Source organism: Paramisgurnus dabryanus, chromosome 1 (genome assembly GCF_030506205.2).
Source record: "Paramisgurnus dabryanus chromosome 1, PD_genome_1.1, whole genome shotgun sequence".
NCBI lineage: Eukaryota > Metazoa > Chordata > Actinopteri > Cypriniformes > Cobitidae > Paramisgurnus > Paramisgurnus dabryanus.
Window position 1 is genome coordinate 49866571 of NC_133337.1, and position 13947 is coordinate 49880517.

General features: G+C 37.9%; 1 protein-coding gene across 1 annotated transcript; it reads left to right on the plus strand.

Annotated features, from left to right (window-relative positions):
• Positions 1 to 1047: 1047 nt before the first annotated feature.
• On the plus strand, positions 1048 to 13909 carry tdrd1 (tudor domain containing 1). The gene is made up of 24 exons (XM_065262624.2): positions 1048 to 1104; positions 1341 to 1410; positions 1561 to 1672; positions 4119 to 4185; positions 4273 to 4356; positions 4432 to 4611; positions 4980 to 5123; positions 5228 to 5396; positions 5480 to 5563; positions 5647 to 5823; positions 6734 to 6841; positions 7998 to 8168; positions 8252 to 8551; positions 8626 to 8757; positions 8846 to 8953; positions 9252 to 9422; positions 9537 to 9866; positions 10549 to 10665; positions 10899 to 11015; positions 11430 to 11597; positions 11682 to 12056; positions 12278 to 12352; positions 13166 to 13203; positions 13297 to 13909. The coding sequence occupies exons 1-24, from the start codon at positions 1078 to 1080 to the stop codon at positions 13357 to 13359; spliced, it is 3387 nt and encodes a 1128-aa protein (XP_065118696.2). The 5' UTR covers positions 1048 to 1077; the 3' UTR covers positions 13360 to 13909.
• Positions 13910 to 13947: the final 38 nt, after the last annotated feature.

The window sequence follows — 13947 nt, forward strand, 5'->3', positions numbered from 1 at the left end:
TTTTTTTTAAATAACAATTTTTTTAAATTAAATTGTTATTCATTAAAGAGAGTCATTAACCAGAGAAAAATTATTAAAACATGGTTTACATATAAAAAAATAAAAAACACAAAGCAGACGAAAGCAGTCACGTGAACACCCTTCCCATGGTCACTCAATTCAATTGAGCATGCGCACTAAACTGGTTCAACGCGAGGACATGTGCAAGTAGATAACGGTGTCCAGAAGATCTTCAGAATATTCGGTAAAATATCTGCGCAATACGCATTTTTTTATATAAACTGCCTTGAAATAAGCGTTTTTAAGATTGACAAACTTAAATATAGTTAAATTCCTGTTTAATACAAGCGACTATATAAACTTTCATATCCATCAAAGCACGTCACGATGCTTGCCACGTGCCTGCATCGACATGCGGGGTAACGTATCAGTCTATTGCATTGCATTGCATTGAAGTTTGTATTTAATTATTGAAGTATAACTATCAGTTCAATCTCAAAAATTAATATTGTATAACTAATGTACGTGTCAATTAGAATGTGCATGGGTGTCAAGGTAAGACGAGGTTAACGTTATTCGATTTGGGATGCTGATCTACTTAACTGCAGTTTCTAATGAAATACACCTGAAACAGGTAATCAAGGTCTTTGGGTTTACTTAAAAGTAACAGGCAGGTGTATTAGAGCTTGAACTTTGCAGGAAGGTAGATCTCCAGGAATAGTATTATCAACCCTTGCATTAAACGCACACACATAAATATCTGACAGTACAGTCTATATATGTTTCACTATGCAGTGAAATAGGTGGGCAGAATGAATCAGGCCTTTACTCCAACCTTGGTGAGACCCAATCTCCCCCTGAGGAGACCTGCGACAGGACCTTGTTCATTTACACCCAGAGGGCCAGCACCAGCAGTTCATGAACACGTCCAAGAGCAGCGTCTAGCTAGCAATGTTCTGGAGGGTAAGGGTTAAACGTTTTTGATGCATACATGCATGTTGTTGATCTAAGTTGGTTTTTAATGAGATCTTTTATGCTTTAGGTCCTAAAGGTGATGCTGTCCGAAAAGAGAACAGCATGGTTTCTGCGAAGAACAGTTCTGATGTAGGTTTACTGAATAATAGGCCTTTTTTAATTAAAGAAATTAATTAAACTTGATAGATGCAAGGTTATATTTTTAAGGTTAAGAAATACTTTTGTATTGATACTTCAGACTGCACTAGAAATTTAAGAAATAAATGTATCTGATGCTTAAGACTATTGCAGAAAGCAAACTAACTACATTTAGACTTATCTCTTAGATGAAAATGTAACTTTGTGAAAAACAGATTTCTTTTCAGTCTCTTCCACAGACCGCAGGGACCATGGTGGGCCCACTGGTGAATTTGTGTAATTACTGCAGTCAACAGGGTAGGTTAGATAACATTGTGCTAGATTTGGTCGTTCAACTTTGTATGTACTTTATACTTAGAATAGTACATTTTCATGTAAATGATTGGTTAGATAATGATCATTAAAATAAGTGGCTTATGTGTTCCCTTATTTTGCCTGATCTTTTAGGTAACTTCAGGTGCACCCGTTGTAAAAAGACTTGCTACTGTTCTGTAGCCTGTCAGACAGAGGATTGGAAAGCTCATCGACATGTTTGCAAACTTAGCAACCCAGTTGTCAGGTACCAAAAGCCTTTTTTTCGGAACTTGGTGTGTTTACTTCTTTGGTTTGGTTTGTTTAGGCATGTGTGAACACTGCAATCACTTTTCGGATCTGCAACAGACAACCTATCGGCCTGATTGCAAATGAAATTTGGAGCAGTTCTGCATAAGTCTGAAAGCAATCTGACCCAACACACTAACAAACAGACTATTTTATTGCTTTTTAACTATATAAACTTACCTGATAGTCCTTAATTGACGAGTTCTGGTGAGCACGTCAGTGCCATTCAAAACCAAAGCGCACCTGTTTCTTATAAATTGTCTTCTAATTGCCCCTCTCTGCAATAAGAAGGTTGTACCACCTAAGTTTCGATTCCTGCTCAGAAAAATGAAGTAATATAACCGCAGTTACCAAAAGAAAGTTTCCATTTGTCACTTTTAACTGGCTGGTTATTAGCATTAATGTTACTGAGATATTGAGTGTTTATTAGTACTTAAAGGGACAGTTCGGCCAAAAACGATATTAAACCCATGATTTACTCACCCCCAAGCTGTCCGAGTTGCATATGTCCATATGAAAATAAATACCTTCCGGTAGCGCCGCCATCTTAGACTCCTCTGTAATCAGGAGAGAGTATTAGCGTAGTGTACGCACTTTTCTTAGTGACGTATGACAAATTCGGAGGGCGGGGGCACAGAGCAGCAGCAGAGTAGCCTCCGTAGGCTGCGTAAGCTCTCATCCCGAATGCGGACGCGACTAAGATGGCGGCGCTACCGGAAGGTATTTATTTTCGTTAATAAAGTTTTAAATATGGATATTTCTTCAACAACACCGCGCGGATTACCCTCAGAAGACCTTTGTTTATCATCCTGGAGCCGTTTGGATTTAATTTGTGAAGGATGGACGCACTTTTTTTGGACTTGAAGGTTGTGGACTATGGGTGGACCCCATAACATTAAATTTAATCAACTGAAAGCTCTAAAATATTTTCTAAAATATCCAAAAATGTGTTTGTCTGAAAAACGATGGACATATGCAACTTGGAAAGCTTTGGGGTGAGCAAATCATGGATTTAATATAGTTTTTGGCCGAACTATCCCTTTAAAGCATGTATTAATGCCTGATTCTGCAAAACCTTATTCTACATCCTCATTCCCACCCAATTCCTACCAATACTTAAACTTAACTACTTTAAGTAGTAATAGGTACTAATAGTAATTATTAAAAGTATTAATAGGCAGTAATTAGAAGTATATTGAGGCAAAGGTTGCTAATAGTTAATAGTAAAAATTCAACCTTAAAAAGTGTGACCAGAATAATCTATGTACTTTTATATGATTTATTAGAGCAGTTTCAAGCCTATCTTTGTATCCCTTAGTTAGGATTTGGAAATTAATTAGTAATAAGCAATGAAATCATTTTTGGATTCATTTGTACAGTAATTTTATTACATGATTGAAGATGTAATTAGTAACTAATAATTAATTACTTTGAGTAACTTACCCAACACTGGTTATACAGTTTATAACGCACCCCCCCCCCCCAAAAAAAAAAACCTGGATTTTCACCTTACTTTACCACAAATGCTTAATAGTTCATTATTATGTTTTTGTGAAAACACAACAAGAATAAAGTACAATGTAGGGATGCACCGAATGTTCAATTAAAATTATTTAAAAAACTCATTTTTGGTGTCCTGACCAAACAAATGAAAGGGCAGAATAAATTTTACAGAACAATAAGGTCTTCAGTTCAGAGTGAGAGGCTTGCAAATCCAGCAAACATGTTAGTGAAAGTATTTTAAAGTGGCAAAAACATACAGCACTTCAATTTTCCTTTATTGGGTATTTTTCTGCTGAATGCACAAGCATGGAGAACGAGAGACTTTAGCTCTTTATCTCATATCACGAAGAGCAACTGCAGTATGTAATAAAAACTTCCTAGAACCAATAAAGTCCTACACTGACAAACACGCTTATATTTAACAAGAAATAAAATGTTTTTTTAACAAAAGCATTAATTTTGACTTCTTTTTCTCTGTCTTACTCTCTACTTCTGCTCATGCTTGACCGTGCACGCAGGCGTTTGCTGCTGTTCAATGCTGCATAAGCGTCATTGCAAGTTTGTCAAGGCAGAGTAATGAATAGATTATTTGCCTTTTGTGCAGGAATAAAAGATCCGTTTACCCAAGACTCCTTTATGTTGTCGAGTCTAAATGGAACAGTTTTATAAAGTTAGATAGCTATCCGAGCAGAAAAGTGACAATCAATGACGTGCCCGGATTAATGGCATCATGTTTATGAAGATTGCGGTTGTGACAGTGTTGCCAGCTGCCCTTAAAGTAAAGCAGCATCTGTTTCTGAAAACCAATCCAGTGGCTTGTCATAGATGGATAACAAAGTAAAAATAGTTTGTTTTTGAAGCTATTAAAGAATCTCCTTGGTTTCTACCACTTTTTTGATCAGTGAGAACAAGGCAAAGGAATCCACAGCTGTCTCATGTGGAAATGGAGTTGGGGTCCTTCAAGCAAAGGTATGTCATGTAATTTACAGTGACACCTGATTTATAGTATAGGTTTTATAGGTTTTTAAGAAAAAAATTGCATAATTTTTGTTACAGGACAAATGCAATGACGTGCAGCCTAAGAGATTGTATCGGCGTGATTTACGCAAGAACACAGTTTCCAAAGGAGCTGAGATACAGGTACGCTGCGTTTTGTAATGTATTGCATTTTGTTTCCTGTATGCACACCCACACTCACAATTTTTTGTCCCCCAGGGTACAGTGATTGAGCTGAGAAACCCTGGAAAGTTCTTCATTCACCTTCAGTCAGTGGAGATGACGGAGTCTTTGAAGAACATCACCAGGGATCTCCAGAATGCCTATGCTGCATCATTTCCTGGCCCGTACAAGCCTGAAATTGAGGAGCTCTGTGCTGTTAAATTTTCTCTTGATCGGGTCAGGCAAATAATTTACTCTCAAATTGAGCTTGTCAGAGTACCACATTGATTTTTAATTCTGTGAAAAAGCGGGATATTGTTTCATAAAGGTGCTGTGTGTAGATTTTAGCGGCATCTAGTTGTGCCCACGGTGTATGTAGATAGAATCGGGTCATTCTAAGGTAATATAAACATGACTGTTCATTAAGTAAGGGATTTATACACCCTAAAAAATATAGTTATGTATATCATATTGCATTTTTATCAATAGATCCTTTTAAAATGTACACATTGCACCTTTAAATTACACAATAGTTAGTAGCTCAGTGGTTCATTCTGTTAGAAAAGGACACTTGTGCTGAATTGAATCTTTTCTCACTTATTCAGAACTGGTATCGGGCTGAGGTTCAGTCAGTAGATGTGGCCCGTCAAACTGCTAGTGTATCTTACATTGACTTTGGGAATGAAGAGGACGTTACTCTTGACAACATAAGGCCTCTGTCTGCCAGTATCGATGCTGCGCCACCTTTTGTGAGTTTCTTTCCAATTCTGTAACCCAGATTGTCTATTTAGATTGTGGTACCTGCACAAAGAAGTCATGCTTTTACCTAAGCTTCCCTTTTGTGTATTGACAGGCTTTGCAGTGTTGTGTAGCCGGTGTTACACCTCTGACGGGAAGTTGGACAGGCGAATGCACGATTGCTGTAAGACAGTTGTTTTCCGGAAAGAGCCTCACTTTGACAGTGCTGGACATCTTGAACAATGGAAACCTGTTTGCGGTTGACATTCCTCTAAGCACGCTCGGTAGGCAATTCATCGGGTCATTTGGAGAGGTTTATGTAACATGGAAAGTCAAACTGATATGTTTATTTTAATCTATTCCATAGGCAAATACCTGAGCAGTTTCCTAATAGAAAAGGGTTATGCTGTAAAAGACGTCCCTGACAAACCACAGCATGAACAAGACCTCAGTGAGTTAGTTGCTGCTTCATTCTGATGTTTGAATTGTTCATTTATGAGTTGATTCACATCTGTTTGCATTGGGTTTTTTTAGATTCTTTGCTGACGGCCTCCTTTGAGAACTTCAAGCGTTTGTCTGGTGGAAAGGACGAGAACTCTGAAGCCAGGCCTCCTGAGCCAATGACTCAGGGAGTGGGTGACACTTTCACAGCCATCATCACCCACATCCAATCCCCATCGGAGATCTTGTGTCAGAAGCTTGAAAATGCCAGTGAGTTTTTTGCATCTCAATTGGAAGCATTTTAGCATGACGTCACAGTAAAACCACCTAAACATTGTATCACCATAATTGCCCCAAACATGAATTTTTGCCCTTTTACAGAAATGTTAGCGTTGGATTTATTCACATTTCATTCATGCTTTATTGATGTATTTATTTGTTTGCTTATGCATTCACCCATAAATATACAGATTTATTAAATTAAATTTTTTAAAAATGAAAATAATGTCATTAATGACTCTCGCACTCATGTCATTTCAAACTCGTAAGGCCTTCTTTCATCTATGTAACAGTTTTAAGATGTTTTATATTTAGTCAGAGAGCTTGTTTGACCCTTCATTGATAATCTACATACGGTTTACTGTCCATGTTCAGAAACGTAATAAAAACATCATCAAAGTATCGGTGGGTCAGTTAGAATGTGTTGAACATCAAAAATAAAAAATGTACGTCTTTATTCAGCATTGTCTTCTCTTCGTCTGTTGTGAAGCGCATGCACGAGACTAAAGTCACGTTACTGCAGTGACGCGGCTGACGTGTAATCTGGTGTGCCCCAGCTGTTTTTTTTTTGTGCGCCCAGGCTTCACTTACAGTCTGTAAGTTTGAAAAAAAACTTTGCAAACATGTCTGAGCATAATACGTCATCTGCAGTCACGTGACTTTAGTCTTGTGCATGCGCTTCACAACAGAAGCGGGATATATATTTTAATTTTTGGGTGAACTATCCCTTTAAGGATTTATGTTTAGGGAAGTATAAAGGGCTGCATTATTTTGTCGGCTTTGAGACGTTTGTGCTGTTTTGTGGCGTGTTGAGGATGAATAAGAGCTCAAGGCATGTTTTTAATGCTACAGTTAATAGTATACGTGCTTTGGTATGGTCTGATATTTTTTCTGTACGCAGGTGTAATCCAACAGCTCCAGATGAGTTTGAGGGAGCACTGCCTAAACACTCCAGCTAGTGAGAACTTCAGACCTGCACCAGGAACCGTCTGCTGCTCACTTTTTTCTGGTGAGACCGACGTCCTCACACATACATTTACTTAATCATTCTGCAGCTTATAATCACTAATATAGGCACGATTATAACTCAAACAGCCGTATAATTTGTCCGTGTCATTGTCACGGATCTCCAAATTTTTCCGCAAACAATACATGAAGCTGACACGGAAAAGAAAGTTTGTGGTAAGGACACGGAAAAATGCATTATGAAAAATTCTGTTATACCACGGAAATTTGTGTGATCAGGTTGAACTCAAAACGTATTATTTTTTTTTTTACCATTTTTACAAGTTGTTTGGACACACGTGTGTTGGAAGTATGTGAGCACAACTACCCTACAATGAAAAAATTCCACACTCTCCTTTTGTTTTAATACTTACTAAGCCAAAGCAGTCTCATTAGACATGCTGTTTTGATTATCTTGTTATTGTGACATCACACAAATAAAGCCCTGCTTACAATTTTTTGGGTTGATTTTACCCAAAAACTTTTCTAAATGTGTTTGTTAGCAGGTTGTAGCGCTAATGTGGCTTTGTCAGACTGTAATCAGATCTTTTTTTTAACTGTCTGTTGGTGAGGGAGTAAGGGCAGTAGCTCCCTTTCATTTACAGGTACACCTAAATAGGGGCAATTTGGACATGCTATAACTAATGATCTATGGGGTATTATGAGCTAAAACTTCAGACACATTCTAGGCACACCTGAGGGCATAAGGATGTGCCTATTAAAGGAGCATTTCACCCGTAGAAACATTAATCTTTATTGAAAGTGTGTCATATTTGTAGTCGAAATGTAACATACATTTAGAATTTGGTGCCTATTTGACTGATAAAAGGGGTGTTTGTAGTCTCACTCCCTCAACAAAGATATTGGACTTCCTTCTTTCAATGATGCAAAATGATGATTTTTACATCATCGAAAGAAGGAAGTGCAACACTGAAATCTGTATTTCTCCTGTCTCAGCGGCAACTGAGGAAATGATGCACAACCATTCAAAAACATGACTGGGGTTCTAACTATACAAAGCTTAATGCAAATGGGTGAAGTGTCCCTTTAAAGAACAGGTGCACCCAAAATGAGTGCTGACATTTGCTCCTGTGTGAAATTTGCTCTACTCAAAAGATTTTGTGTGCAGTTAATGTCATTTATCACTTTGTGCATTACAGAAGACAACCAGTGGTACAGAGCTAAAGTTCTTGCATATTCTTCTGAGGACCGCATATGTATTGGTTACATAGACTTCGGCAACTCCGAAGAGGTTGAGTTGCATCGTCTGCGACCCATCAGCATGGAGCTGTTAGCTTTGCCAACTCAAGCAATCCCCTGTTGTCTAGCAGGTACATTCTATGCGACTGTATGTATGTGTATAAGCCTTACTTTCCCAGAAATCTGTGATTTTTAACAGAGTTGATGTTTACAGGTATAAAACCCTCCACTGGCACCTGGTCGGAGGAAGCCATTCTGATGGTGAAACGTTTGGTCTGTAATCGCTTCATTCGGGTTGTGATTCTGGGTAAAAAGGATGGTAGGGCTCTGGTGTCCATGATCGATGAGTCCAGCGACCCCCAGAATAACGCCGCTGAGCTGTTGGTGTCCATGGGATATGCTGTTGTAGAAAGCGTGCAGACAGAGAGCAAGGAACCAGCTGCACAGGAGCAGCCTAAAATGCCCTGTAAGGAGCAACCTGAAATGCCCTGTGAGGAGATGCCTAATATGCCACGTAAGTGTTTTGTTTTTTATAGCAGGATCCAATAAATTTTCACAAGATGGTATCGTAATATTTTTGTGCCTTAGCGCTCAGTGGCCCTGCTGAGAAGATGGAATGGACTTGTGCTGAACTTCCCTTTGATGGGCAGAAGGTGGAGCTGGTGGTCACTACTTTAAAAAGCATTGATGAATTCTACTGCTACAACTACAGTTCAGCAGGTGCAATTGTCATTCTTTTACTTTCTTTTTTTAACATTGGGACTTTTTTAAAAATTATTTATTGTTGATGATTACTCTCGTTCGGCAGATGTACACAGCCTGACAGAGCTGACACGTGAGCTCATGAAACATTGCGAATCACAGAGGGCTCCCTTCACCCCAACTGTAGAAGAACCATGCTGTGCTCTCTTCTCCGGTGATAATACTTCTCATTGCTTTAATCTATTTTTCTTTTCACAATCCATATAAGATTTTAATTTTATTTTACATTTATGCATTTGGCAGATGTTTTTATCCAAAGCATTATTCAATGTGTACATGTTTTATTCGTATTAGTAGAGATGATTGAGTGGCTGAGAAAATATTATCTTTGTTGATTGTGATCAATATTATTAATTGCTAGAATATTTGGGGCTTTTGATTGGATTATGTACAGTGAAACAGGGTTTAATGAAGCAAGTGTTTAATGCATGTTAATGTCATCTTGTTTTCAGGTGATGGCCAATGGTACCGGGCCATGGTTCTGGAAGCGTGCGGGGATGGCAAATTCAAAGTTTATTTTGTGGACTATGGAAACTCCTGTGAGGTGGAGGCGGTTCACTTAAAGCCCATCTCCCCTGACCTACTCAAACTCCCTTTCCAGGCTATACGTTGTTGGCTTGCAGGTGTGTGTGTGTCTAAACTCCTTACTACAACAAATTTATTTGTAACTAAATGAAAATAAAAAATTTTTGTTTAGAAAATCCAAAGATATTATTACTCAATCTTTGTGTATGCAGGTATTGAACCATTGGAGACTCAGTGGAGTAAAGAGGCACTGAACAGGTTTCAGAATCTGTGTGCAAGTCAGCCGTTGAGTGGAAAGGTGATGTCTATCACGGAGAAGGGATACGGGGTGGAGCTGGAGAGTAGTGGACAAAGCATCACTACTCTACTCATCTCTGAGCAACTGGCCAGGCCTTATGGACCGAAACAATCTCCCCCAAAACCCGCCGCTCAGATGGAGGCTCTGCCCACGCTTAAACCTATTGATCAGAAACCACCGGCTGAAGAGCCATCTAAAGGCAATAACAGCACTGCAAATGCCATGGCGGAGTCAACTACATCATGTGAGATACAAAAACTTGCATATATAAACAGCCGTTGAGAATGACGCAAATATACATTTTCACAAAGTCTGCTGCTTCAGTGTTTTTTGTCAGATGTTATGCTGAAGTATTTTATAAGTGTCAAAGGCTTTTATTGACAATTGAAGTTGTTGCAACAGGTCAATATTTGTAGTGTAGTTCAAGACCTCTGCAATTTACCCTGGCATGCTGTCAATCAACTTCTGGGCCATATCCTGACTGATGGCAGCTCATTGTTGCATAATCAATGCTTGGAGTTCATCCAAATTTGTGGGTTTTTGTTTGTTCACCCACCTCTTGAGAATTGACCACAAGTTCTCAATGGGATTAAGGTCTGGGGAGTTTGCTAGCCATGGACCCAAAATGTATTTTGCGGCATGATGGAGGCAATAACTTAAGTGATAACTGGATCGGGGAACAAAACATAGTCCATGGCCTGGAAACTCAACTGATCTTAATCCCATTGAGAACTTGTGGTCAATCCTCAAGAGGCAGGTGGACAAACAAAACCACACAAAGCAGACTTTGTGAAACTTAATATTTGTCTTATCCTCAAAACGTTTAGCCACAGCCATATAAATTTATGTATAATGATTTGACTGTTTGCTGTTAAGGCATGTAATTACGGATTACTGTAATGTTTTTTTTTATTATGGTCACCTAGGTCCCTATTTCTATTTGGACTGGAAGACTTTAGAGCTGCCCATCAATGAGACCTTTCAGCCTCGGGTGGCAGCAGTGGTCAGCCCTAGTCTCTTCTACATAATGAACCCAGGAAAAGGTGTGTACTCGTATTCTTAAAAATATAGCTATTCTGCATGCTCAGTTTATGTAAACTAAAACTTGAATCTCCAGTTAGAGCACCTATCTATATATATATATATATATATATATATATATATATATATATATATATATATATATATATATATATATATATATATATATATATATAATTCATGAATAGCATTAAAGTAATTCTATGTATTTCTATCTGATTTCTGTGCCTTATAGTAAATGTGGATGGTCTGAAGACTCTTATGATGGATGTTGCCAAGTATTGCAGTAAATATACAGACCCCAGTCAGTGCCACCCCTTACCAGGAGCCGCCTGCTGTGCACAGTTCTCAGGTTAGATTGACCTTTAAACATTTCTTAGTAGTTTACATTTAATTAACAGCATCTCTTGTAAAAAAAAATTATGAAATGTTTGGCTAAATAATAACATAGAGGTTTATAATGAAACATTCCAGATAAACATTAACAATTAAGTATAGGTAAGGGACCATTATAAAGATTTATTGGAATTCCTGCCTAAGCCAACAATTTCGTGTCTGTCGTAAAACAAATTACACATCTGTAATGTAACTCGCAGTGTTTAAACTACTGTTGTAAAAGTGGAGCATGCATGCAGTGTGTGGTCTAATACGTTAATATCATTGACAAGAACCTTTATTAAGTAATTGTGGCATTGCTACATATAGTTTTGATGTACATATCCCCCTGATGTTATTTTTTTAAAGCAAACTTAACTTTCCGATTCAGGTGACAAAAATTGGTACAGAGCTGTCGTGTTGGAGGTGACAAGCAAGCATGCGCACGTAATCTACGCAGATTATGGAAACCTGGAGACTGTCCCCGTATCCAGCATCCTTCCCATCACCAAAGAACTTCTCGAGCTTCCATTCCAGATCGTTAGGTGTGCTCTGACAGGTAAAATAAAAGCACCACTTGAACTTTGTCGGATTATGGAGAGTCAACAGTCAAGATTTATATATACTTTACATTTCTTAACAGGTAAAGAGAGGTTCCCTACTGTCTGGCCAGCTGATGTTTTGGAACTCTTTGGGATGCAGTTGAGCGGAGGAGTTCTGGGATCCGTTCAGCACTTTGATGGGACCTCCAACTTGCTAACTCTGACTCAGCAGTCAGGAGAAGATGACAGAGACATTAACTCCATTATCCTTGAAGCCCTGCAAGGACAGGGCAAGGCTAACTCCTCTAAGCCGCCTGTTGAGGAGAAACAAAAAACAAATCAGATGCAGACAAAGGCCGTTGACTCGAATAAGACGACAGATGAAACTAAAAATGCAAATGTTAACAAGCGTGACCTTGAAGATCAGAAACCCAGTCTGATGCAAAGTGCCAGCTTCCAAAAGCCTGAGGAGCCGGGTGAGAAATAAAAAATGTACAGATTGCATAAAGGCATGACTGTTGTTATTTTTTAGTATTTTTGCAGTGCAAGAATTTCTTCACAGCAGAGTTGCCAATGAAATTCTGGTGCACAGGTGCTGTGCCACCTGGTATTTTCAGCCATAACCTAAGGGTGTTATTTAAAAGGAGCCTTGTCATCATATCCAGAATGCTTGTCTGACATTTATGTTCAATTTCAGAAAGCGCAGCCAAGGCAATGACTACAGTGGAATGCACTAAGCCAGACAATGTTACAAGCTCAAAGGACAGCACAGGTAGGTTTTAATGAGATAGAGCCACTCGAGAAATTTGACATCTCTATCAATAGTAGCTGATAATTGATACTGTAGGTTTTAAAGAGTAGACCACCCTTGCACACATGGAGTGATTTTTGTTAAAGGGACACTCCACTTTTTTGGAAAATATGCAAATGTTCCATCTCCCCTAGAGTTAAACATTTCATTTTTACCTTTTTGGAATCCATTCAGCTGATCTCCCGGTCTGGCAGTACCACTTTTAGCATAGCTTAGCATAATCCATTCAATCTGATTAGACGATTAGCATCACGCTAAAAAATAACCAAAGAGTTTAAATATTTTTTTTTTAAACTTGACTTTTCTGTAGTTACCTCGTGTACTAAGACTGACGTAAAATTAAAAGTTGCGATTGTCTAGGCAGATATGTCCCCTGCTATTGAAATTTTACTGCAGCAAAGTTCTTTATTACGTCAAATCGGCCTAAAAAATCTCAACTTTTAATTTTACGTCAGTCTTAGTACACCATTTAACTACAGAAGAGTCAAGTTTTAAATAGGAAAAATATCAAAACTCTTTGGTTATTTTTTTTTTAGAGCGATGCTAATGGTCTAATCAGATTTAATGGATTATGCTAAGCTATGCTAAAAGTGGTATCGCCAGACCCAGAGATCAGCTGAATGGATTCCAAAATGGTAAAAATCAAATGTTTAACTCTAGGGGAGCTGGAAAATAGGCATATTTTTGAAAAAAGTGGAGTGTGCCTTTAAAACTTGCTGTGGAAAGTGATTTTATGAGCTTTAAACATAAATATTGTTCCCTTCTTTCTTTCAGCTCCGCCTTCATGCTGCTGTCTTGAGTTAAAGCGAAAGGTTTGAGCAAGATTTTAGTTTTTTTGCAAAGTTAAAAGAAGGCAAAATGCATCTCTGTGTAATTAAATGTTTGTCTCTTACCTTCTTTTTTAGATTGACCGTGTTGAAGAACTGATCCTTCTCCTTATAAAAAATGTTGGAGTAACAAAAAAGTGAAGATTTTCACTTCCAGAATTTCAAGTTTAAAATTTGTTATTGTCTCCAGCATATCTTTTTATTTGTAGTGTTTTATAAAGTTTTATATAGTAGTGTTATGATTAACCTTTAGTAATGCAGCATTACATTGTTTCTCAGTTTCCTGTTCCACTTGGTCAGTTTTTGGTTTACCTGAGGTCAGTTTGGTTCAGCATCTTCATGTAAATTGGCCTCTTGACAATATCATGCCAATTTTATTTAAACAACTTGAGTTTCTTTAGCATTTGTTTGTCTTTGTTAGAGTATCCTCATTTTTGCTCTTGCATATATTTAAGCAATACATCTAAAAAGAAAAGTGGTCTTTCCTTGTTTATTTAACCTTAACAGAAGTTTTTACAGGAGTCATTTAAGCACAATATAATGTTCTCAAACTGATGTCAAAAAAACTTGACAAATTATTTAAACTTGTAAACGATGCACTAATTTACTTTACTAGAGTATGTTTAAGTTACATGTATACTTGGGTTTAAGTTAATGTGTCACTGATTGTGTTACATGTCTTAACAAATAAAGTAAGGTGTAATTGATAAAACAATGGCAGCTGTTGTG